Genomic DNA, 23112 nt, shown 5'->3' with positions numbered 1-23112 from the left:
TAGGTACCTACACTATTATACAAATGAAAAGAAGCTGGCTAATGAGCCTAGACAGAGCGAATCCTCCACACAGCAGTTCTTAGCAGGAGTTTCTGTGTTTTGAGTTGCCACTGGCAAAATCTTTCAGTTTATTGGAGAAGCCTGAAGATACTAATCATCTACTTTAAAGGCATAATTATGTTGTCTGTTGGTAGGTAATATGAGAGATACTCATGACTGGTACCTTATTTCTGGCAAGATAGACAGTAGAAAATATTATTTATGAATTGACATATACAGAATGACCTAGATCAGAAATGGGTGAAGTCTCTTTGTTTTTCTCATACAAAGCAATTTCTACCATTGTTAACATTAAAAATAGTATTGCCTGCATGCAGTTCATTAACAAATCTGAAAACCTTCTCATGAAAATATCACAAAAGTTATTGTTTTTCCCTAAGCCTTACCCTTTTAATCAAATGTGAGGACAGGAATGACACAGACCTGACTTTTGCTGATCGGATTTAGGCCAACATAGTTAAATGAAATAGGAATTTTTGGTTACCTTCTTCAGGCCTGAGAAGTTGATTTCTGTTCAGGCCAATAAGCAAAGGTGGTGAAATAGAATTAACTTTCTCAAGTCACTGCTAGTCCTCAGTCACTTATTTTGCATTGGCTGCATAATGGGAGCTCCTTTGGATTCCATTTAAGCATGAATCTTCAAATATGTTTTTCAAAGGTGACTCTTTAAAAACTGAAATGAAAAATTTCTCCATTATTATATAACTGTATATCTCTGTGTGTGTGTGTGTGTGTGTGTGTGTGTATACAAGGTATACATATAAGTCCCTTACTGAAAAACTTTCTCATAATTCACTTGTGATGAGCATTGCTATAGTATTAGTTGAGTGTTTGGCGGGACATTGAGATTAGGTCATCTACTTCTGGGAAAGGGATAGAATCACTGTTTTTAAAGAACTAGGGTGGTGTGTGTGATAGTTCTCAAAGAAGGCGTTTTGGGTTGAGATTGGTTTCAGAAGCAATAGTGAACAATTGCAGTCACCCTGATAATTCAGAAGTAAAAAGATTCCTGGCCCCAGAGAAGACAGACTTTCTGCACCTTGCTTAACACACTGTGTCATGGAAGGAAGGGCTGGGATCTAGCACAGGCAACACAAACATCAACTACCCTGGTCAGGAACAGAGATTTTTGGAACACTCTCTGCTATCATTCAGACTACTCTAAATCTGAAACATTAGAGCTTCACCCATCCATGCTTGAAATCAGGATTTTCACACTTGAGCAAGCTTGAGGTAAGAGCACATATCTCCAAACGTTATTTACGTGGCCAGTCAATCTTTGTATTCCTTTTTCTGCCGTGTCAGATAAGAGGGCTTTGTTAAAAACTCAGTCCTTCATCATTCAGTTTCTCCTTGTGCAGCAAAGTCAACTCCTCATTGTTTTCTGCCAATCTCCTCCTTTCAAAATGTTCTCACAAATTCAGCACAGTACTGCATGATCAATCATGATCTGGGAAAGAACAGATGCTGCTTTAAATGCTAATTGTGCTGCAGATCATTTAGGGACAATGAACACATGAATATATGAACTGCCAAATTTGAAATCCTTCTATATATTCGAAGTATTACAGGCTGTGTCCTGTATTATTGGTAGCATAATCTTGACTAGACCTGAAGAAGTATTTGATTTATGAAATTACTGTCATGAGAATCAGGCTGTTCTTACTGTATTTATACATGTGAATGGTATTCTTTGCTATGTTCAACAAAGGGAAAATGATTAAGGGCTAAGAAAATTTCATGACACACAGAGACATTTTATTCAGATTTGCCCTTCACTTAGAAGGGCAAAATTAAGGTTATATCTGCATGCCCAACTTTTATAACACATTATACTTTCAGGTAATATTTCTAATAGAATTTAATGTTTGAAGTTATTTATCTATTACTAGAAAAAAGTCCCAGGTCTGTTGAAACATACTGGGACTCAGATGCTTTGTGACTTCTCTACCATATTTTTTAAACAGCTACAGGATAACTGAAACCTAAATCTGTGGAGTGGTATGGTGTGATATTTGTGTAAGGCACTGAATAAGGTACACTGTCAACAAGATGAAAACATTACATTTGTCTACTTTTCACTCCATTGCCCTTTTTAAAAAGAAAGTCTGTCTTCGCATTGGCACAGAAGTGATGCCCTCTGGTTTAATTTTGAACAGGTTTGCATTGTACTTCAGTGCGAAAGTCCATTTTGAACAGTAAGGATGTTGTTCTTCTACACTGAATATTTAGCTAGACCTTGATTTGTTGCCTCTATTCCAGTTGCATCTCAGAATCTCAGTTATATTAGGATAAGATTAAATATTATATAAGCAAAAATGGAGGCAGTCACTGCCCTAATGAGCTCAGCTTCAATGCACAGAGCAGGCACACACTAAGAATGGAACCAAGCGCAGATTTTCACATCTTGCTGTTGCTAGTTGCAAGCAGAATCCATCTCTTGAATACTTTGGATATGCATCCCCTGTTCCAATCACATGCTCACCCCCTTAAGTATTTGGTTACCATTATGTCAAGAGACTAAACAGAGAAACTGCTTTCCCTGTTGCCTAATGACTGTATCCCATTAAAAGTTGTCATTTGCTTCATCAGCACACATGGTCCTTCATTAAGTTCTCTTTTAAAATTGTATCCTTACTGTTCTCCTATGACTGAAGGAGCAATCAGTGAAACTGCTATTTCTGAATCCAAGGCTCTGTATTCACAGTATAATTTGATGTTTTGGAGCAATAGTCCCATATGGACTCATTATCTGGAAGAGCTAGCTTGTTAAATGGATGTATTGGAAAGGTCAATAGAAATGGAATTAAAGGGAATATTCTGTAGTCAGATTTTATTTTGTCAGGCTGTTTCATGTATATATGTGTAAGAGTGGCAGTTTCACAGCAAGTGTGGACTATGAAATCTCAGAGCTCTTCCGCCTAATTCTTCCTAATTTATAGTGTACTTATATTGCAAATATGGAAAAGTTAATTTGTTGAGCCCTTGTACGCTAATTAAGACCAGTAAGAGATGCTCACCTGCTAAGTGCCTTTTTTCTTCTGTTTCTAGTTGCTTTATATGGTTCCAGTCACCCTGTGTGTTGGTGTTATTAGTGTCTTCCAGCTATCAGCCTTCACTTTCCGAAAGAACTTGGCAGCCACTGTTCTCCTGCTGATACTCTTTGGGTATGGTATTGGAAATGCTGCTGTGGAATTATAGCTTGTAAGAAACAAATAGAAATCTTTAAACTTGGTTTGCACCTGCTGCTGGATGCATGATTTTCTCTCTTTGGAAATGATTATGATTCAGCAAAAGATAGTGAGAAAACAGGCTGAAATATGAGTTTGAAAGTTCCATGTGGAAGGTGGAGGGAGATTTGCTCATGCATTTAAAAACAAACAAACAAACAACCAAACCAAAAAAAAAAAAAGGACTGAAAATGTCTCAGAAATTACTCAGCCTGTACAACAATAATTTGCTGTTAGAAATTGATTGTATGTTATCTTCCAGAAGATGAGGGAATAATAACATAGTCAGGTCAGAATTTCAGTGCTTAGCTGTGCAGAATATCATTAAGGAGGTAAGAAGTGGCTCTCTTTTATTACAGTTCTACCTATTTTCTGTAATTCTGTAATTTTACATAGCTCTGGGAGTTTATATTTCCAATGAGAAGTCTGTCCAATGTGAATTACTGGACTGGTTGGAGATTTGTCTCCAAATAGTACCATGAGAGAGGAAAGTCCTCCCATATCACCCTCTTTCTTAGTTTCACATGAAAAAAAAAAACAGTTATAAAAAGTTAAAACAACTGGTTAAACAGAGGATTGATTTCTCTGTAGAAATAAGGCTGTTGAGCCCTGGGCTCAATGAAACTAATGGTCTGTCTGTTCTGTTCCTCTAACTCTTCCTATGTGCGGTCCCAGGTGATGTGAGAAATGCTGAGGGTGAATATTTACAGGATAAGCATTCTGAGAAGTTGTTTCTTCCTTATCTCAAGCAATGCATATCTTACGAGACAGATGTTTAGATAATGAAATTTAACTGCTCCGTGATAGAGTAACAGGGAAGGAAAGTAGAAAGGACCTTCTGCAAGATCAGGACATGTTCCATTCCAGGAAGAGTCTCAGATAAACACTTAAACAAACCCTTGCTGTAGTTAATCTTGAAACTGTTTTCACGATCTCATGCCTCCAGCAACTACTTTTTTTGAAAACTGTTTCAGTACCTGCGTAACTGGATGTATTCTTTAAAATTCCAACCTAACTTTATTTGGAGCCATACTTTATAATTCTTCCTCATTAAACATCTTTTGCAAGACCATACAAGCCAAATCCTCTCTTGTAAAAAGGTTTTCCCATTCCCTGGATAATTCTATTTATCATTTTTCCCTATAACACCAGTTTGAACTCATCTTTCCTGGGCATGAGTGGCCAAACTAGTATGTAATATTCTAGAGGTCATAATGCCAGGATCTTGACAATAACTCAGATGAAACATCCCAAGTTCATACTTTCTTCTCTCTGTATCACTCTCATCTTCCTCCTCCTTCCTTCTGCACTACTACCAACTGATTCCTTCAAGTTAAAGGCCAAATAAACCATACAGCACATACTGGTACGTCTGCTGAAGTCATGACATGTTTTCTATGGTGTGCTATAGGTTTTGGTGTGTACTACTAAATCCCAGGTGCTAAGAGTTATGCTGGCATTGTTTTAACCAAAATGTTGAATTAAAGTTTGGGTATTTCAGAAGAAACAAGCGTTGACTGAAAAGCTGGACTGTATTCTGCACATTTTTTTGTTGACTGCAGATGCAGCTTAATCATCTCACCGTAATCCCTCCTGTACTGTTCAGCTTTGGCTGACATAACAGATATTATAGTGATTTTTAACAAGAAGATCTATGTATTCAATGTGTATTAACATGTATTGAATATACAATAACCATCAGTCAGTAAGTTTAACATGTCTTGAGGACACTCTGATGAATTTCTGAGTGTCCACTCTTCCTACTCGACCCTTTACTCAGCCTAACTACACAGTAAATGTGATGAAGCCTATTGTGGTCATTTTATCCTTCCCCAGTACTGTGCATGTAATCCTAATTTATCTGCATTTCATAATGCATTTTTTCCTTTTAAAATTTAATTTTTATCTTCAGGGTACACTTGTGCAGCATTGCCAATCAAGAATAAAGATAAAAATAGCCCAGTTATATGAAAAAGTTAAGCTATGTGCCAGAATGGGGTGTGCTTGAAAGAGTAATCAACAGTTTCCTAGTGTGCTACTTTAAAACTGATTTCCTTTGAAAATATAATGGTCTCTTAACTAAACTGCATTTTTTCCCCTTTTAGCTGATAGCAGAAGTGTTTTATAGTGCAACTGCTTAAGCACTTTTGTCCAAAATGCTTTATCTTTGATACTTACAAAATAATAAATTACAGCTGAAGCCAAAAGAAAAGAAAAAGTTAGAATAGAAATGTAGGCATGACTGGAAGCTACTTTAAAGGCTGCATTTGAACATCATACAACCTTAGTATTCCAAGTGTCTTACTCATTTCTTAGCAGCTATAAGCAAGCAAATAGAGTAACAGCATCCTAAATCATGTCTCTTTCCTGAGCTGTTTCCAAGGATGGATTTGTCTTGTATTTATGGTATTGTAATTCAGAGCAAAACTTAGAACAGTGATTTTGAAGGGAAGAAAAGATTGTGTGATTAAGACCAGCAACAGGATGCTGGTGTGATCTTGACTACTTTACAATCTTCATTTGAGACCCAAACATTAGTCATTTAAGCTTTTTCTTCCCATAAATTGAGGATAGCGACACTGTTACTTCACATCAGGATTTGAAGGTTTGTTTCTTAAGGTAAAGGATTTTGGCATTCTTAGGTGAAAAAAGCCCATCTGTAAAGTACACAATACTGAATTTAAAAGGGACTTTTATGGCTCATAATCTAAACTACTGTTTAAAGCAATGAAGAAGGGAATTCACAAATTTTTGGCTAGTTGTTTTTGCATTGATCTCGCTTAAAACATTTATATACTCATTTATTAATACTATATAAGAAGTATTTATATATACAGCTATATATTTATGCACACTACATATATACTTATCTTCATGCAGTGGTATATGCTGATACCTACGCTCCTGCAGTCTATATATTGTTTGTTTGATAGACATGTCTTGCGCCATGTTGAATGGAAAAAAAATTTCCTTTACATGACATTCATGCTCATCAAATTGCCTGGGAATTTTTTTAGTCTGGCTAGACATATTTTACTCCTTATAAAAAATATGACTGCTCCATTTTGGATAGGCATCATATGACTTGCCAGAAGGGAGGGTGCCTTCCCTCCTCCTTTAAAGATTTGCATTGAAAATGATGTGGCCACAGGCATGTTGACTTATCACCATTGTGCTATGAAGTAACCATGCACTCATCTTTGATGGCTGCTACTACTAACTGATAACCTGGTTTAGGTAATAACAATGTTAACATGATCTCTGGCAGATTTCAGTCCTCAAATATCACTGGTACAAATATTAGTTCCAGCTTAAGAATTAATGCTTTTTTTCTTGTTCTTTTTTTCGTTTCATCTCTCTTTACTCGCTCTCTTCTTCCTTTTTCGCTCATTTTTCTTTCTATAAAAGCTTCTAAGAAAAGTTGATTGCTCAGCATCCATGATTTAAGCTTCAAATATTTGGTTTTAATTCTATCTCTGGGTAAGTGGCTTGTTAATATGTATGGTTTTGCAGTCATTTCTGGAAAGAAAAGGTAAATATATGCAGTTGATAAATTTAAAAATGGATCAGATCTTCCCATCACATGGCAGTAGCTATGTGTACATCCACAGAATTATAAGGTAATTTGATAAAGAAAACATATCCCAAATCTGTCTTTTTTTTCTCAGCTAGTCAAAAGAGTTATTTGCATATTTTAAAAATAAGGAGTAACAGGTGGGTTTTTTTCTAGTATAATATCTGCTTCTTTTTTTTTTTTTGTGAGGCCAAAGCATAACTTATTTTTGATAATTTTGTTTCTTTAAACTTTCAGATATGCGACTCTGCCATGGATGTATCTTGTATCCAGATTCTTTTCAAGTTCAGATGTAGCTTTTATTTCCTACATCTCCTTGAATTTTGTGTTTGGCCTGTGTACCATGCTGGTGACTCTCTTACCTCGTTTGTTAGCTATAATTTCCAAAGTGCAGGTCGGTATAAAAACTTTGCTTTCCATTCTGCTTAAGCGAGATGTATGCTCACACATGCATATGTGTATGTCTCTGTGTGTGTGTGTATAGATATATATGTATATGTTTGTACATATTCACAGACAATATTTTTTCTAGCAGAAAAACTTACCTGTTTTAAACATTCATGATTTTTCTGTCCTAGTGTATTGCTTGTTATCATATTGAATTTTAACTTTTTTATAGCAAAAAAAAATAAAAAAAAAATGTGTTGTAATAATGGAATCTTAATTGAAACCTTGACATTTTCCAGACCATTAAGTTGTAATTGGCACATAATGGGAGCTGTTCTGGTCCATTGAATAGATTATATGCATCGTAAAATATGTTTGAATAATACTGACATAAGAGATAAACAGCATATTCCTAGGATTTGTAATGCCCTGTATGAACAGTAATATGCATTTTCATTCCATTTATGTAATTTTCACTAGTCATAATGGTAATTATGCAACTTGATAGAGAGGAGATCCAGAATGTGTATGAATATCTATGCAGGTACCAGGTCAAAACTTGATGTTTGAAGTCAAATCTAGATTGCGTGTCACTTAAGTTTGGAGGCAGATTTGATGTTGTCTTGGGTTTAAGTTGGTGATTTAGAATTAATAGCATTCAAATATTAAAATTTTAAGAAAACAGAATGATCATGGTCACACATGGTTTTTTACTGTGTGTGAACCTCAACTAAAATTAGAATCCTGTGGCCCTAGGCACTCTAAAACACAGTGGGATGAACTCTGCCCCAAAATAGTTCACAATATTATCTTTTGAAATCAGTTCAACTTGAGTGAGATTTGAATGCTGTATCCAGCTTTGTAAGTGTGCTTAACATTAACACCTACAGTATCCTCAAATGGACGTTCATCGTATTCCCACAATTCTGCTTAGGCCAGGGTTTAATAGAACTTTCGTACAATCAGATCAAGTTTGATCTGACCAGCAACTTTGGAATAGATTCATATGTGAGCCCCTTTGAGATGAATTTTCTGGGCTGGATTTTTGTGGAAATGGCCCTGCAGGGAACAATACTTCTTCTTTTACGGCTTTTTCTTCATTGGGATCTCCTTCAGAAACTAAGGTGTGTTGCCATTTGTATTCTGACATAGTGGACACCGAATAAATTTTTAGAGAAAATGGTGTATTCCTTTGAACACCTGAAGATAAATACTTCTGATAACATGGTGTACCTGAATTAGTGGAAACTGCAGAAAAAATACAAGTAGTTGCTGTTTCCCTTGGGTTCTGGTGAGATTTGACCACCGAACTTTAAGGGATTGCAACCAGGGAAATAAAACAGAGTTATCCAGAGTATAGCAATGTCTGATTTACCATGAGTGATTGTTACCTTCTTCTGTTTTAGGGGTCAGTGCTCAATTAACAGCATGGTCAGCCCTTCAGAAGATGTTGATGTAGAAATGGAGCGACAGCGAGTCTTTGGTGGAAGAACTGGTAATGATGTCCTCCTCCTGTACAACCTCAAGAAGTGTTTTGGGGGTTTCAGTAAGAACATCACAGCTGTGGAAAGCATAAGCGTGGGAATACCAAGGGGAGAGGTAAAGAGGTTTTTTTCTTTTCTTTCAGAAAATAACACTTCATTCTGAGCAATTGTTCAGACATCCTCAAGATGTCTTACAATCAAAGATCTGTAGATAGCAGCAGAACAATTTCAGTTGTAGTAATTTCTGAAAATCAACAACTGGATAAAAGCAGAAGCTCTGGTGGTTACAAAGCAACTGTTCACTTGGTTTTTTGGGTTACAATTTCATCAGAGTCTTAATTTTTCCTTCTTTTTTATCTTTACCAAGTTACTGTTTTATAGGCTGATATAAAAAACAAGTGGGTAGCATAGCAGTTCAATGTCTGAAGAGAAAGCAAAGAATATCTAGCTCAGTTGTAAGCTGCGGACTGAATCTTGAATTTGTCACCAAGGCAAACTTGTAGTTCCCATGCTGAAATAATCACAGTATATTTTAATATAGCATTTAATATACCAGTATATTATATTAATAAACTGAAATTTAGCATTGAATGTGGTAATCCAAAATATTTCAGAACAGTGTTTATTTGGGATTTTTTTTCCCCACGATTTCGTGCTTTTGAGAATTGCAGCTATTCATTTCAAAAATACTGGTAAGGAGAAGGCTTTTCTTGGTTGCCAATAGCAAGTGCAGGTCCAATGGCATCCTGCCAGTTATAGGTCAGTTGTTGGGTATCTGGGGTAAGCAGGAAGACGTTATTGCTGATTAAAGCCTACTTATCAATAAGGAAGTTCATGAAACAAGTATTTTAAAAGTTATGAAGTGCTATAAGTAAGCTTAATATGAATCCCGTCCTAACAAGCATATATTCATTGCAGGTAGGTGCCTGAAATAACTGTTCAGAGTCAGTGTCTGCTGTGGCTGTTCAGTGTTCATTTACTTGTACAGAGTGAAGCAGCTCATGAGAAACTGAGAAATATTGACTCTCTAGACTGGTAGTTGGGGCTCTCAAATAGGAACAGAGATCCTCAGGTTCAAATCTAGCATTTCCTAATAATATGGGTAAATAATGCATTTAGTTACTGGGCAGGGTTTTAAGTGGATGGATAGAATCCTAAATAAGTCACTTTTAGGAATTAGGGGGGAATCAAAATTTTATATATATATATTTTTAGAAAACTTATTTTCTATGCAAAAGGGAATTTGCACATACAGTATATCCATATACAGAATCTTACAGGCATACAGGAAACACGACTGTTGAAGAATTAATATTACTTATTTCTTTCAGCATAGCAGATGATTGCTTTTGCTCTTTTTTTTTTTTTTTTTTTTAATTTTTTTTTTTAAACTCTCTTAGTGTTTTGGACTCCTGGGAACAAATGGAGCTGGGAAAAGCACAACATTTAAGATGCTGACTGGAGATATCATCCCATCTGCAGGACGTGCTGTTATCAGGACTCCTACAGGGTAAATAACACAGGGTTTGATCAGAATAGTGCTAATTGATAATGCCAATGATCAAAGACTCAGCACGTCTTCATGCCTTCATACTGTACTCTAAGGACCTGTTTTGTTCCCTTTTAAATGTATATTGCTTTATTGCTGTGAAATCTCTGCAGGAAAGCATTTTAGCATTGTTTAATTCCATCTGACAACTCTGTTAATTGAGGATAAACTTGTCTGGTAGCAAAAGAATAGGCTCTAGGCAGCCTTAATATATAGCCTTTTAAAACTATGACAAAAATCCTAACATACTGTATGCCCGGGTGCATGGACGTATATCCCCCATAGTAGTGCTGCACTGAAAGGCTTCCAGGCTTAGGCTGATGAGCAGTGCTTCAAGGGGATAATTTGAAAATGTTTTCTGAAGTTTGTGTCCTTCAGAGTCATTAATTAATTACTTGATCAATATGCTATGTAATTAGGATAGGAGGTAGTGTTGGTGATATTGAGGCTAAATTTGATGGAGTGATAAGTGACTTTTGGGGTTAGATGTAACCAATTTTTACCACATTTCCTAGCAAAATTTGGGGGCAAGTAAAGTTATTTTTTAGTCAGGCCAAAGTAAAATGTGTATGTGTATGTATAAATGTATTCTGGGCTAGTTAACAATTTGAAAACTTCGTTTTTCTTCAATGATGTCTATTTCAAAATATGTGTTTTGGCAGATGGGTGAAATGTTTAATTCAGAAAATTTTTAAAGGAAGCATTTTGGAATTTCCAAAATGACAAGCTACATTTCTTTGGTTTAGAAATAAAATGCTTTCATAGGTCTGTATCTGCTCACTTCTTTACAAAGATAACAGTCAGCAGATTTAATTTCAAAATGTAAGTAGTTTCATTCATCGCAAAATTCAATTTTCTGGAAAGTTTACACTTCTTTTGAAATGGACACCATCACCACTACTAATCATGATTTTACTTAAGTTTGTTGTGTGTTATTTTTTCATTATCTTTCATAACACCTTTTTTTTTCCAAGAGATTCGGTGTAAAAATAATTTGATAACAAAGAACTCCTAAAATGACCATCAAACAATTATTATTAATGAAGAAGGAATGGCTAAAGAGATTTTTAAAAAATTATTCTTAAGAGAAGAAGAGATATGAGTGAGGCTTTACAATAGTTATAGAGACTTTTAGATGGTTGTTTTCATTTATAATTTCCCAGAAAAGAAGGCAAATTTTTTCAGATATTAAGCAACAACAACAATAACAATAAAAGTGATTTAAAATTAGATAAAAATTAACATTTGGTGTTCTTTGGAAATGGTGGAATGCTTTCTACCAGGATATCATGGAAGTCAGAAGTTTAGCATGAGTCTGAAGAAGATTTGAGATTTACAGAAATAACATGATCTGTAATATTTTTGTATAAGATATTGCTCTCAAGGCAGTATTTAGGCTCCCACATTTTGTTTAGATTTTAAGGGCTATTTTTTCTATAGATTTTAATGGGACTTGCCTTTGGTCCTACCTGTGCATTCATGGCATATATATGGCTTTCCCCGTACAGTGTGGTACCAGATCTGTATTTGAGCAAATTATTTCATCTGCTGTGACAATTCATAAATTTTAATATCCACTTAAAAGCAAATATAGAGTTATAAGGATATGTTTCATCATCACCTGTATTGGCACTTTTACGCTATGTTTATTGACTACCTGACTTATTTTATCAGAACCCCTAAAGATATCTTTTCAAAAAAATCACAAACCAGTTTAACAATACCTATATTCCTTTTGCTAGACATGTTTTGTAGCTGTGGCCAAACAGATAAAAATTCTTCTGAGATCAACTTTAGTATGCTACTGGCATTTAATAATAGGTTAATTGCTCTCCCTGCACATCATATGTGCTACTTTCATTTCCCCCACTGTGTTTTATAAACCCATGAAAGCATCCTTTAAGATGCAATGTTATTTACCATATACTAAAATATAGGTAATGAGATTTGACACATTTAGCACCCTTAGACATTTGCATTTAAGTGTCCAAAATACCCTTGGCAACATTAATTATCACCCTGTATTATGGGGGTGTCAATCCAGGTTATGGATTTTTATGTGTCTGATGTGGCTGAAGTGAGTGTGAAACACATGTTCCCAAGTTTTCAAAAGTTATCACTAACTTGAGAAGGCAACCTCAAGTAAGAGCTGCAGTTACACAGTAGTTAAACTTGGGGAAATAAACAAGTTTGAGGCTGGGAGAAGAGATTTATGTCATTCCTGAATTTGTTCCTTGCTTCATATTTTGGCAACTGCTGTTAACCAGATCACGGTGGACTGTGTTGCTGTACTACTGAAAATCAATAGGGAGCAAATCGGTTGACTCTTCCATAGGTAAAGTTATAACCACAACAGGTCTGGAGGACCCTTCCTCAACAGTTGAACAATGACTAAAGTTACTCAGCCAAAGCTGAATAACTTTTTCTAAATGGAATTGATTTATAATTTCAAGGCAAAAAAAAGATTAAGATTTTGAGCTATGAACCAGTTAAGTTGATATTTTCTGCAGGCTAGTGAGAAGATACAATGATGATTGTGGTAAAATTTTATGTTATGCTACCGTGATTCAGATACAGGTATAGACATTTCATTTCTGAGCAGAAATCATGTTTATCTGAGGGACAAGGACCAGGGCAATTATGAAGTTCCCAAACAGTGAAATAAAAAAAAAAAGTTTAAAAATATATTTTTTTGTAACCGCTAGTTTAGTTGTAAGTGTCCAGAACACCTTCCAATTCCAGGTGTCTCTAAGCTGTCTTTGCTGGTTACAACTTCAGTGAACAGATATTAAAAGCTAAATGAGAGTGTCTGACTCCCAGATCTTTACTAGTGGTCCCCTCCAACCCAAAACATTCTATGATTCTATGATTCTATGATTAAGATTTTGAGCTATGAACCAGTTAAGTTGATATTTTCTGCAGGCTAGTGAGAAGATACAATGATGATTGTGGTAAAATTTTATGTTATGCTACCGTGATTCAGATACAGGTATAGACATTTCATTTCTGAGCAGAAATCATGTTTATCTGAGGGACAAGGACCGGGGCAATTATGAAGTTCCCAAACAGTGAAATAAAAAAAAAAAGTTTAAAAATATATTTTTTTGTAACCGCTAGTTTAGTTGTAAGTGTCCAGAACACCTTCCAATTCCAGGTGTCTCTAAGCTGTCTTTGCTGGTTACAACTTCAGTGAACAGATATTAAAAGCTAAATGAGAGTGTCTGACTCCCAGATCTTTAGCTACCACCTTTAAGTCAGTACTTAGAGGCAAAACCAAGGAACTTCAGAGTGATGGAAATGTTTCTGTTCTTTTTATTTGCCATGTTCTGTAAGGAATATGTACACTCCACATCAGAAAGTCAGTTGCAGATTTCAGAAATCTTTCCTAAATATATTTATTTGCTGCTGATAAATTAGTGTGTACATCTTAAGACAAAACCAAACCCCACAAACAACAAAACAAAACCCCACCCCTGTGTATAATACATGGAGAACATAAGTCTATCTGATTTGGGTATCAAGTACCCAGGGAATTTTAAGTGGATTGATTTGTACTTACACCTGAGATAAATGGAGGAAGGGGGATATCACAGTAAGAAGTCTTCTCCTTGTCTTACTCCAGCAGTGTGGTCAAAAGCCTGGTATTTCTGGCACAGATACAAAGAGGAGAGTCAGCTGAAGGAAGCAGTTGTTGGTCAGCAGATCTAGAATTCTCTGTTTAAAACATGTGTCATGAAGCAGCTTTCATAGAGACATTACCTCTGGTAGCAATTCCTGATGAATAATTTGGGCAGAAGCTTAGATGTAGATCCCATCTCTGTTGGGTTTGACTGGAAAGAACACAACTTTTGTCTTCTATGACCCTGAAAGGACAGGATACTATAAACTGACAAAGCCTTCCTGATGAATTCTTCATGACCAAATAATGAAATTAGTATGTAAAATTATGATTATAAATATTGGAGAACCTAACTGTGGTTAGGTTCTCCATGCAGAAAATCCTTAATTCTTAATAGTTCCTGTTTCCTTGAATAACTATGCTTGAAAGTTCCTGGTTTAAAAAAAACCCAAACCAAAAACATAACACCCAAAGCAAGCCATATGTACATTTTCCTGATTGCCGTCATAACCATTTCACTGAATTTAAAATGAAGTCAGTGTCTCTTTGAGGCAGGTGTACTGAAAACAGCCTTGAATTTTACAGGACTGCTTTTGCACCTTTGGACAACACAGGGAACTAGAAATGGAAGATGAGCTTTTTCAAAAGTGCATGTTGAATTGCAAAGTAAAATTTTGGGAAGTTCAATCTAAAACATCTTGGAGGTACATGGGGTTATAGAGAAAGAGCCTCACACATTGATAATCAAGTTGTATTCAGGGAACTCCTGCTAGATTCTCAAAGAAAATGAGAAAAATGTACTTCTGAGCAGCAGCTGCCTTTTTAACAGGGCAGAAGAGCAGATTCACAAGATCTTCAAGTACTTCTAAAAGATTTGTTGTCCTCTATGTTTGTTTGTTGAATGTTTAAGCTCCAAAAAGGAGCTTATTCCTAAGGACCTGAGATAAAACTGTGCCTACTTTCATAACAAAAGCTTAGTACAATGCATAAAAGCTAGATATTATGTAACAGTTTTCAATATCACTGAGATACGTAAGACTGGGTGCTATTAAGCAGAAAGGCCAACCGTACTCTGGGCTGCATCAGGAGAAGCGTGGCCAGCAGGTCGAGGGAGGTGATTCTGCCCCTCTACTCTGCTCTGGTGAGACCTCACCTAGAGTACTGCGTCCAGCTCTGGAGCCCTCAGCACAAGAAGGACATGGACATGTTGGAGCAGGTCCAGAGGAGGGCCACAAAAATGATCCAAGGGCTGGAGCACATGTCTTATGAGGACAGGCTGAAGGAGTTGGGCTTGTTCAGCCTGGAAGAAGGGCGGCTGCGGGGAGACCTGATTACGGCCTTTCAATACCTAAAAGGGGCCTATAGGAAAGATGGGGAAAATCTTTTTAGTAGGGCCAGCTGTGTTAGGCCAAGGAGTAATGGTTTTAAACTAAACCAGGGTAGGTTTAGACTAGATATAAGGAAGAAATTCTTTACAATGAGGGTGGTGAAACACTGGAACAGGTTGCCCAGAGAGGTAGTGGAGGCCCCATCCCTGGAAACATTCAAGGCCAGGTTGGACGGGGCTCTGAGCAGCCTGATCTAGTTAGCGGTGTCCGTGCTCCCGCAGGGGGGTTAGACTAGATGACCTCTAGGGGTCCCTTCCAACCCAAAACATTCTGTGAAAAAAAAAAAAAAGAAATGTTTATTAAATACTAGAGCCAACTTCATCTCTCTGCAGTGAGGGTTCCCTGGTGTTCTTCCCGATGGGAGCATTCTTTTGGGGAAGGGAAGGCTTCTGATGTTTTTATTAAGCTTTTCTCTTTTTAATACGCTACAAATTAAATATATATTTTGAATGTACTACGTGCCTAAACTCTGTATCTTACCATTTACATGGCAAATACACATTCATAGTATACAAGCTGAGAAGTCTACCAAAACCCTCCTTTTTTAAATTTTCATACCCTTCTGCAGAAAATGTTTTGAGGCAACTTCTAACCTTTGCAATCCCATTCTGGTTGTAACTGTGATGTGATAAAGATAGTCCAGTAAGAGAAATAATAGGAATTTATCACTAACCACAGACAGTCTCGTGAAGATAATAGCAAAATCCCGTTCACAGGAGATTTTGCCTTTTTTTATTATTTTGTGTACCTCATTAACATTGCCATTATCATTGACATATCTGTCCAAATAAAGCTCAAAAATAATTGTCAGATAGAGAGTGTGTCTCCATGTTAGGGATATTTGCAACCCCAATATTAAAGAGTACCAAAGGAAGAAGCAGCATTGAAACAGTTATTTTGGAAGAAGTGGAAATAACATACTGATACCAAAGTACCAGCAGTCCCTCTCATAAAGGGCAGAAATACCAAAACAAAAAGGAAAATGACATGATAAAATATACTAACCTGTATTTATAAAGCATGGTGCTATCAGACATTAGGAGACTCTTGACTGGCTTTTGAACAACATCTGTACAAACGAGTTGTCAACCTTAAATATGTATAATAGTTAACTGCATGGTCTGCTTGACATTTAGAGGGTTTTTTTCTGTTCTCTGTAGCAGAGCTGTTCCTCTTTAAGAGTACAAATGGACTCAAATTAGCTTATGCTTAGCTCTACTGCCATAACTATATTGCCACCAGTGCGTGAGCTGGCTAGATGAAAGTTAGTGTATAAAGCTGTAAACATTTTTCTAGCTACTCTTTCTGTCAAACAGCTTGAGGAAGTGAGGTCTGTATTAAATATGTACTAAGAAAAGCTGACACTTAACAAAGTGGTAAAACAAAGGAGAACAAAGTGAGCCCTCATCGTCTTTGAATCTCAGCTGGGTTGATGTATCAGCAGATACTGTACACCAGTTCCATTTTTTTTTTTTTTTGAGTGTATATTGGCCTGTTTTTGTTTTCTTCCTCTTTCCATATTTGTTTCTCAGCCTTTTCCAGTGACTGTGTCATAAAGCCTCCCTTGGCTGAGGAGGGCTAAACACAGCTTGGAAGGGAAAGTGTCAAAATCCTTTTGAGTGTCATGTCAAGATCAATGTAAAATAACGAATAAGGTGACTAGAGGTTTGTGTGCCCTTTTGGTGCTCTCTGTTTTGCAGTCTTTGCCATTGTAGTTTGCTGAATGGAGTTGACTTTAAGTTCATATCTAGAGAAAAGTCTCGCTTGTAGTGGGGTGCATAGAGGCAGGTGTTGTCTTGTTCTTAGGTTGCCCCACTGAGGCCTGAAGCATTTGGCAGACTTCCTCATGTAATTAATTAATCTCCCATGAATTTCCATCTTCCTTCTGCACAGAGAAACCCTCCATGACAGCAACTCCCCATACTATTTGAACGGAGTGTCAGTCAGCTCAGCTGTTGGATTACAAAGTCATAGGACCAAAGAACTGCTCTGCAAAGAGGGGAAAGTAAAATGTTTCTCTGTAGCTAGAACTTGGACTCTTTTAATAGTTATGATATTCAGCTTGATAAATAATTAAAAATGTAATTCAAATAGACTTACTTGAAAGGCAGAATAAATTTACATCAATATAATGGCTGAGATAGCTGTTGTTATGCTGTATATCAGTATAATTAGTTTAATTATAACTAAGCTATAGTTACATTAATTATATTTTAACCTTGATTTTTTTATAATGTTAATTGAGCATTAGTATGCACTGAATTGAATGTGCAGTTAAGAGTACAATGGAATGTCTAACTACTTTTGCAATTTGTAAATTTATATTTCATTTTGACTAATTAATGGAATTTATCTCTCTACAGAAGCCATTTTAAGTACCATATATATCACTGCCTCTATTTTAACTGCATTCAAAAACTGCAGAAAAAGCATACAAAAATGAAGCAAAGTGTACAGCAGAATTAATAGTGAAACAATTTTTCTAAAACCAGCCATAAGGCTGATATCGAGGCTACTAAGCTGTCTCTGGAACTTGAAACTGAGGTGTACTGAGCCCACAGCTATCTATAAGCTATGTTGCCGGTAACCACCATAACAAATAAGAACCAAATCTGGTCTCTGCAATAACCAGCCTAGCCTTCTGGGAACTACAGGTCCAGTTCAGGTGGGAGAAAGCAGCAGATTTTGTCCAAAATCACTCCTGCTCGTTCCAGTGTTTTGGTTTCTTTTCAGTGCTGGCAAAGGCTTTCTGGGCTGAAGTGCCCCATGCCACCCCAAGGTAGCCTTCAGGGCTAGAATCAGATTTCAGAGGTTTCTTTCAGTGCACAAAAGAGATGAGTTGATGTAAAAGGCCTTAAAATGATCAGTGGAGGAAAAACTTTGAATAAAAAATTTTATTCACTCAGAGTTTAGTTTATTATCCCTGATATCTTGCAAGTCTGCCGTCTGGCAATTTTCTTTCATCAATAGTACAAAACTCTGCAAGATTAGTGCTTCAAATATATGGACACCACCTTGAATCCTGGATTTTTTTCAGGATGATTTGCACCAAAGTATCATAATTGTCACTGTATAAATGGAGACCAAAGCACTTAGAAAGGGATGGCATGCAATGTCTTCCATACTTTAAATGCTAGACTGTGCTATTTTTCTTCAAGATGTCATGCATTCTGTTGACCTTTTCTAAAAGTGTACTAAGAAATGTAATTTTGCAACTTAACAAATTTGTTTAACATATAAAGTTTTCTGGACATGTTCTGTTGGTTTTGTCTGTTGCAGCTGTTCCACTTTAAAGGAGAAATTAAATAGTAAGTGGAAGTTTTGACTGAGCACAACAATATAGTCTAAAAATGAAGTCTTCACTAGGAAGGACAAACCTTGTGTTCCATGTCAGTTCTCTGTCTTAATCATTGTTGATCAGGATATGTAACCAAAGTTACTAACAGAATTTAAAGATAACAATTACTCAGTGTTTTTATAATTATACAGAAAGTCCTGCATTAGTGTAAGAGTCTGGTTTCCTGCTTATAGTTTTTAGATATTACACTAGAATTCATTGTGTCTACAGTACTATGGACAAAAAGGATGAGAGTTGGAGTCTGTACTTAGCTGTTATTTCTCTTTATTTATAAAATGAGCTGATTTTTTCTTCCTGTATGTCCTGTTGTTCATATGAATGGCCTAATGAGAAATGCTAGCATGCTGATAATAAAAGGGCAGGAAACAAACGTCTGTTTTTCTCCAGCTTGAGAAAAAAATCAGCATTTTGCTGCATGCTAATCTATATTTCAGAAACTATTAAAAAATATATATTTCCAATTGGATTCTGATAACATCATATATGAAAATGTTTAATAAGAAAGAGGAGCATTATAATTAGTTTAATGAATGCCATAAGATTTTTTTTAAAAAAGGGAAAAGCATTTACAGTATACCATTTAGTGAAAAGGTTTTCTGGTATCATGCCATCACCACTTCAAATGTTCATTTCATTTAGACCCATGAAAATGAAATCTGAGAGATTAACTAAATTTCAAGGAAAATAGATTTCTAGAGATGAGGGAAGTTTTCGGTTATAAGGTATGTACTATAATTAAATATTTTGCTGTGTTTTTCTTTCATCTATTCTTCCAGTGTTCAGAAAAAGCTTAGGGCCTGGCTAAACAAAACTGAAGGATGATCTCCAGCTTTTTTGATTTGGAAATCTACTCAGTGATATTGCTGAGGGAAGAATAGGCATTGTACTATACATACCAAAAAGGTATCAATAAAAGACCAGAATCCTCATATGACTATTTTTTTCTTCTGGTCAGATTATTTTCTGCTTTGACAGAAACAGAGATCGAAAAAAATTGGCTCCATGAGTTCTTTAGTGAATACTTTGGAATCTCTTTATTAATGGGAACTCTTTAAGCGTTCAAGGTCAGCACTAATAGATAAAGTTGCAAGATAAGGACCAAACTGAGTAAGAATATTAAATGATCTATTCTCACTGTACTCTTCCTTTATGGAAGCTAAAGGTCAGTGGATGGGATATTCTTCATCTAAGGCTGTGTGCTTTACGGGAGGCACAACACGAAAATCATATCTGTACAATTAGCTCTGGGGACGCTGATGTGGTTTTATTTCCTGAAGCAAACTGAGTAACTGTTGTCTAATACAGTTCTAGCTGAAGAACATTAGAAGTTTGTTATTTTTTGCAGCCGTGCATACTTATATTTTGTTCTTTATGGTACAGACTCATTCCAGACTAGATGTGCCTCTCCGGCTAGTTCATGCAGAGTAAATGTCCCTGAAATTACCCCTGAGTGTGATTTGTTCTCCTGTGACTGAACTTGGCATATTACCAAAAGCCCAGTCTCTTGTTTCTCCAAAGGCAGCAGCTGCACTAAAAGGAAACCTTGTTAGTGTGCCTGAATCTTCCTAGTAAAACAAACCTCGGACACAGCTCTCCGTGTTCAGCAGCATCTAGATAGCATTTCACTGTGGATAGCGTTCCACTATGTTAGAGTTCCTTGAATAAGGAATACGCTGCTTCTGGCAGGTTACGCAAAAAGATCAACATTAATCAGTCCATATCTTACGGTAAAGATGACCTTAAGAAATAATTTAATTTGATTTAGGTATGGCTAGAAACTTAGCTGGTAAAAATTCTGTGTATACTTCATTTTAAATAACTTACAAGTGGATATAAATTAACGAGGAAGTACATTTCTGGTATCCTCTTCCTCCTATCACCCCTTTTATTTTTTGCTGAGTTTTTGTCCAGAGAGATGTCTACAGGCAGTCAACTTCCTTGGCACCATCCAAACCTACAAAGATACTAAAATTTTATATCTTTGTCGCTAAGAGCAAAGGTCCATTCTAACTAGTCCCCAGCAATGTTCGTCATAATCATGATAATTTATCTTTTGATAGCATTAAAATATATTTTGATGCTGTGGTTCATTATGTAAAATGCAGAATTTGTGTTCTCTTTTTTCTCCCCAGACTCCTGAATCTTGTTAACAGGAGATACATATTTATATTTTCACTTGTGCTGGTATTTGTAGATCCTACATTTAATAAATTTACTTTGTGTCTAAATGATTAATCATATATTTAGTTCTCTTAACCAGAAACGTAGAAAACCACTAAGGGGAAAACCATTCTGTTACTCAGAGCCTTTAAAAACTTTTTTATTTCAAAGCTCAGAATTTTTTATTATTAAGTATCTTAATTTTGACAGGTCTTTTCTGTACATGTAAATCAGCATCATTGAATGTTGAATTAGATGTTGGAATAAATAGGATAGATTTAGTGTCATTATGGGTAATGAGACACCCTTGCAATCAAGCTTGCTTCTTAGCAATGAATGTAATTTCAAGTAACGCTGTACAGCTACAAAGTGATGGCCAAAGTCTCTTAAATCAGGATAATTTTATATTTTTTTTTCCTGTATTGTGTTTTAACCTACTAGGCTTTAATATTCTGCATTTTGTTTTACTCTTATTGTTTAGAGAATGCATGCATGCATATGTGTGTGCACAGACTCACAAAGAATACACAGCAACAGTTCCCCCACTCAACTGCTGCCCCTTTAATGCTGAATGTGGTGTGTGCAGTATGGTTTTGAAATATGTCTTCTTAGAGCAGGGCCTACCAAAGAGATAAGGGAGGTAAGAATTAATTCTCATCAGTCTGTCCTCCTCCTGTGTCTATCTGTCTCCCCGTCACCCACCCCTCGTTAGAATAGTGACACACGGGTGGCAGCGCTAAGCTGAAAGAATCCTTGAACACTCTGTTATCCCAAGGGTGAAACACAAGGCTCTGGGGGTTTTTTTAAACAACATTCAAGTCTTTTGCTTTTTCTTTGAACAGGTCTGAAATGGATATACTGTCTGCTAGCTCTGAAGGCATTCTTGTCGGCTATTGTCCACAGCAAGATGTCCTGGATGAACTTTTAACGGGTTGGGAGCATCTTTATTACTACTGTACACTGCGTGGAATTCCGAAACAGAATATACGTAAGGTAGCTATCCAGAACGGATTTACAGAGGGAGCTGAAGTCAGGTTGGGCTACAGAGTTTATAAAACAATTGTACTTTTTTTACATGAGAGAATATCTAATATTTCATCTTAACAGCTTTAGTAATAAGATTTTTCATTACTACTACTTTATTTCATAGAATCATAGAATGTTTGGGGTTGGAAGGGACCCCTAGAGGTCATCTAGTCCAACCCCCCTGCAGTGAGCAGGGACACCGCTAACTAGATCAGGTTGCTCAGAGTCCCTTCCAGCCTGGCCTTGAATGTTTCCAGGGATGGAGCCTCCACCACCCCTCTGGGCAACCCATTCCAGTGTTTCACTACCCTCATTGTAAACAATTTCTTCATTATATCCAGTCTAAACCTACCCCGCTTCAGTTTAAAACCATTACCCCTTGTCCTGTCACAGCTGTCCTTACTAAAAAGATTTTCCCTGTCTTTCCTATAGGTTCCCTTTAAGTACCAAAAGACCACAATCAGGTCTCCCCGTAGCCTTCTCTTCTCCAGGCAGAACAAACCCAACTATCTCAGCCTGCCCAACAATATGGGCTTTTTTCTGTCTGTTATGCCAGTTCAAAACACAATAACTTTACTGAGGATAGTAAAATAACACTAATGAAAATGAAATCTCAGGGCCAAAAACTAAAGGGAATGAAATTTATGAATGATTCAATACCTTCATTATCACACTTAGAGAATTGGAAGGGAACACCACACGTTCCGAGTCATGCACCTCTGAAAAACTCTTCAGAGATGGGTTTAAACTCTGAAAGAATTAAAAATTTGTTGAATGATCGTATAAATAAATCAAACATCTGGGTGCTGAGATAGCAGCTGTCAGCACTCTGCTAGTAAATGCCTTAAACTTCACAAGATGTCGGCTGCATTCAAACTGTCTGCTGGGAGCAGTCCCTAAAATATTCCAGCTGCCACACCAGGCTTGGGGCTACCCAAGGAGAAGGGGCCAAACCCATGTCAGAAAATCCTTTAAGAGCTTACTAGCATAGATGATGACAATATCTGGGAATGTCACTGAGAGGGTTTGTATTTGCAGATACAGGTGTAGCTGTTCTGACCAGCAAACAGTGTTCTTTTCTGTAATCAGGCAACCAGTCAGCCAATACCAGAAATTAAGTACCGAATGGTTATAGAGTAAAATGTGGGGGTTTTTTCTGTCTCTGCAGATGGAAGTCTCTGATCTGACCTGGACTTGAGCAGCTCAGTCTCTTGTGCTTAATTGCATCTCTATTAACATGAGAAAACTGGAGTGTGATGTGAAATTGGTGTCTGTCA

General features: G+C 36.5%; 1 protein-coding gene across 1 annotated transcript in view; it reads left to right on the top strand.

Moving 5' to 3' along the window:
* Nucleotides 1-23112, top strand: part of ABCA13 (ATP binding cassette subfamily A member 13) — a 203963-nt gene that overhangs the window by 151405 nt on the left and 29446 nt on the right. Inside the window, exons 49-55 of the mRNA XM_035894140.1 lie at nucleotides 3112-3227; nucleotides 7102-7262; nucleotides 7732-7795; nucleotides 8142-8375; nucleotides 8658-8850; nucleotides 10136-10245; nucleotides 21652-21802. Of these exons, the coding sequence (XP_035750033.1) occupies nucleotides 3112-3227; nucleotides 7102-7262; nucleotides 7732-7795; nucleotides 8142-8375; nucleotides 8658-8850; nucleotides 10136-10245; nucleotides 21652-21802 (1029 nt within the window). The remainder of the gene's footprint in view (nucleotides 1-3111; nucleotides 3228-7101; nucleotides 7263-7731; nucleotides 7796-8141; nucleotides 8376-8657; nucleotides 8851-10135; nucleotides 10246-21651; nucleotides 21803-23112) is intronic.

Source organism: Egretta garzetta, unplaced genomic scaffold (assembly GCF_000687185.1).
Source record: "Egretta garzetta isolate BGI_Z169 unplaced genomic scaffold, ASM68718v1 scaffold264, whole genome shotgun sequence".
Taxonomy (NCBI): domain Eukaryota; kingdom Metazoa; phylum Chordata; class Aves; order Pelecaniformes; family Ardeidae; genus Egretta; species Egretta garzetta.
This window is presented reverse-complemented; position numbering and strand designations above follow the sequence as displayed.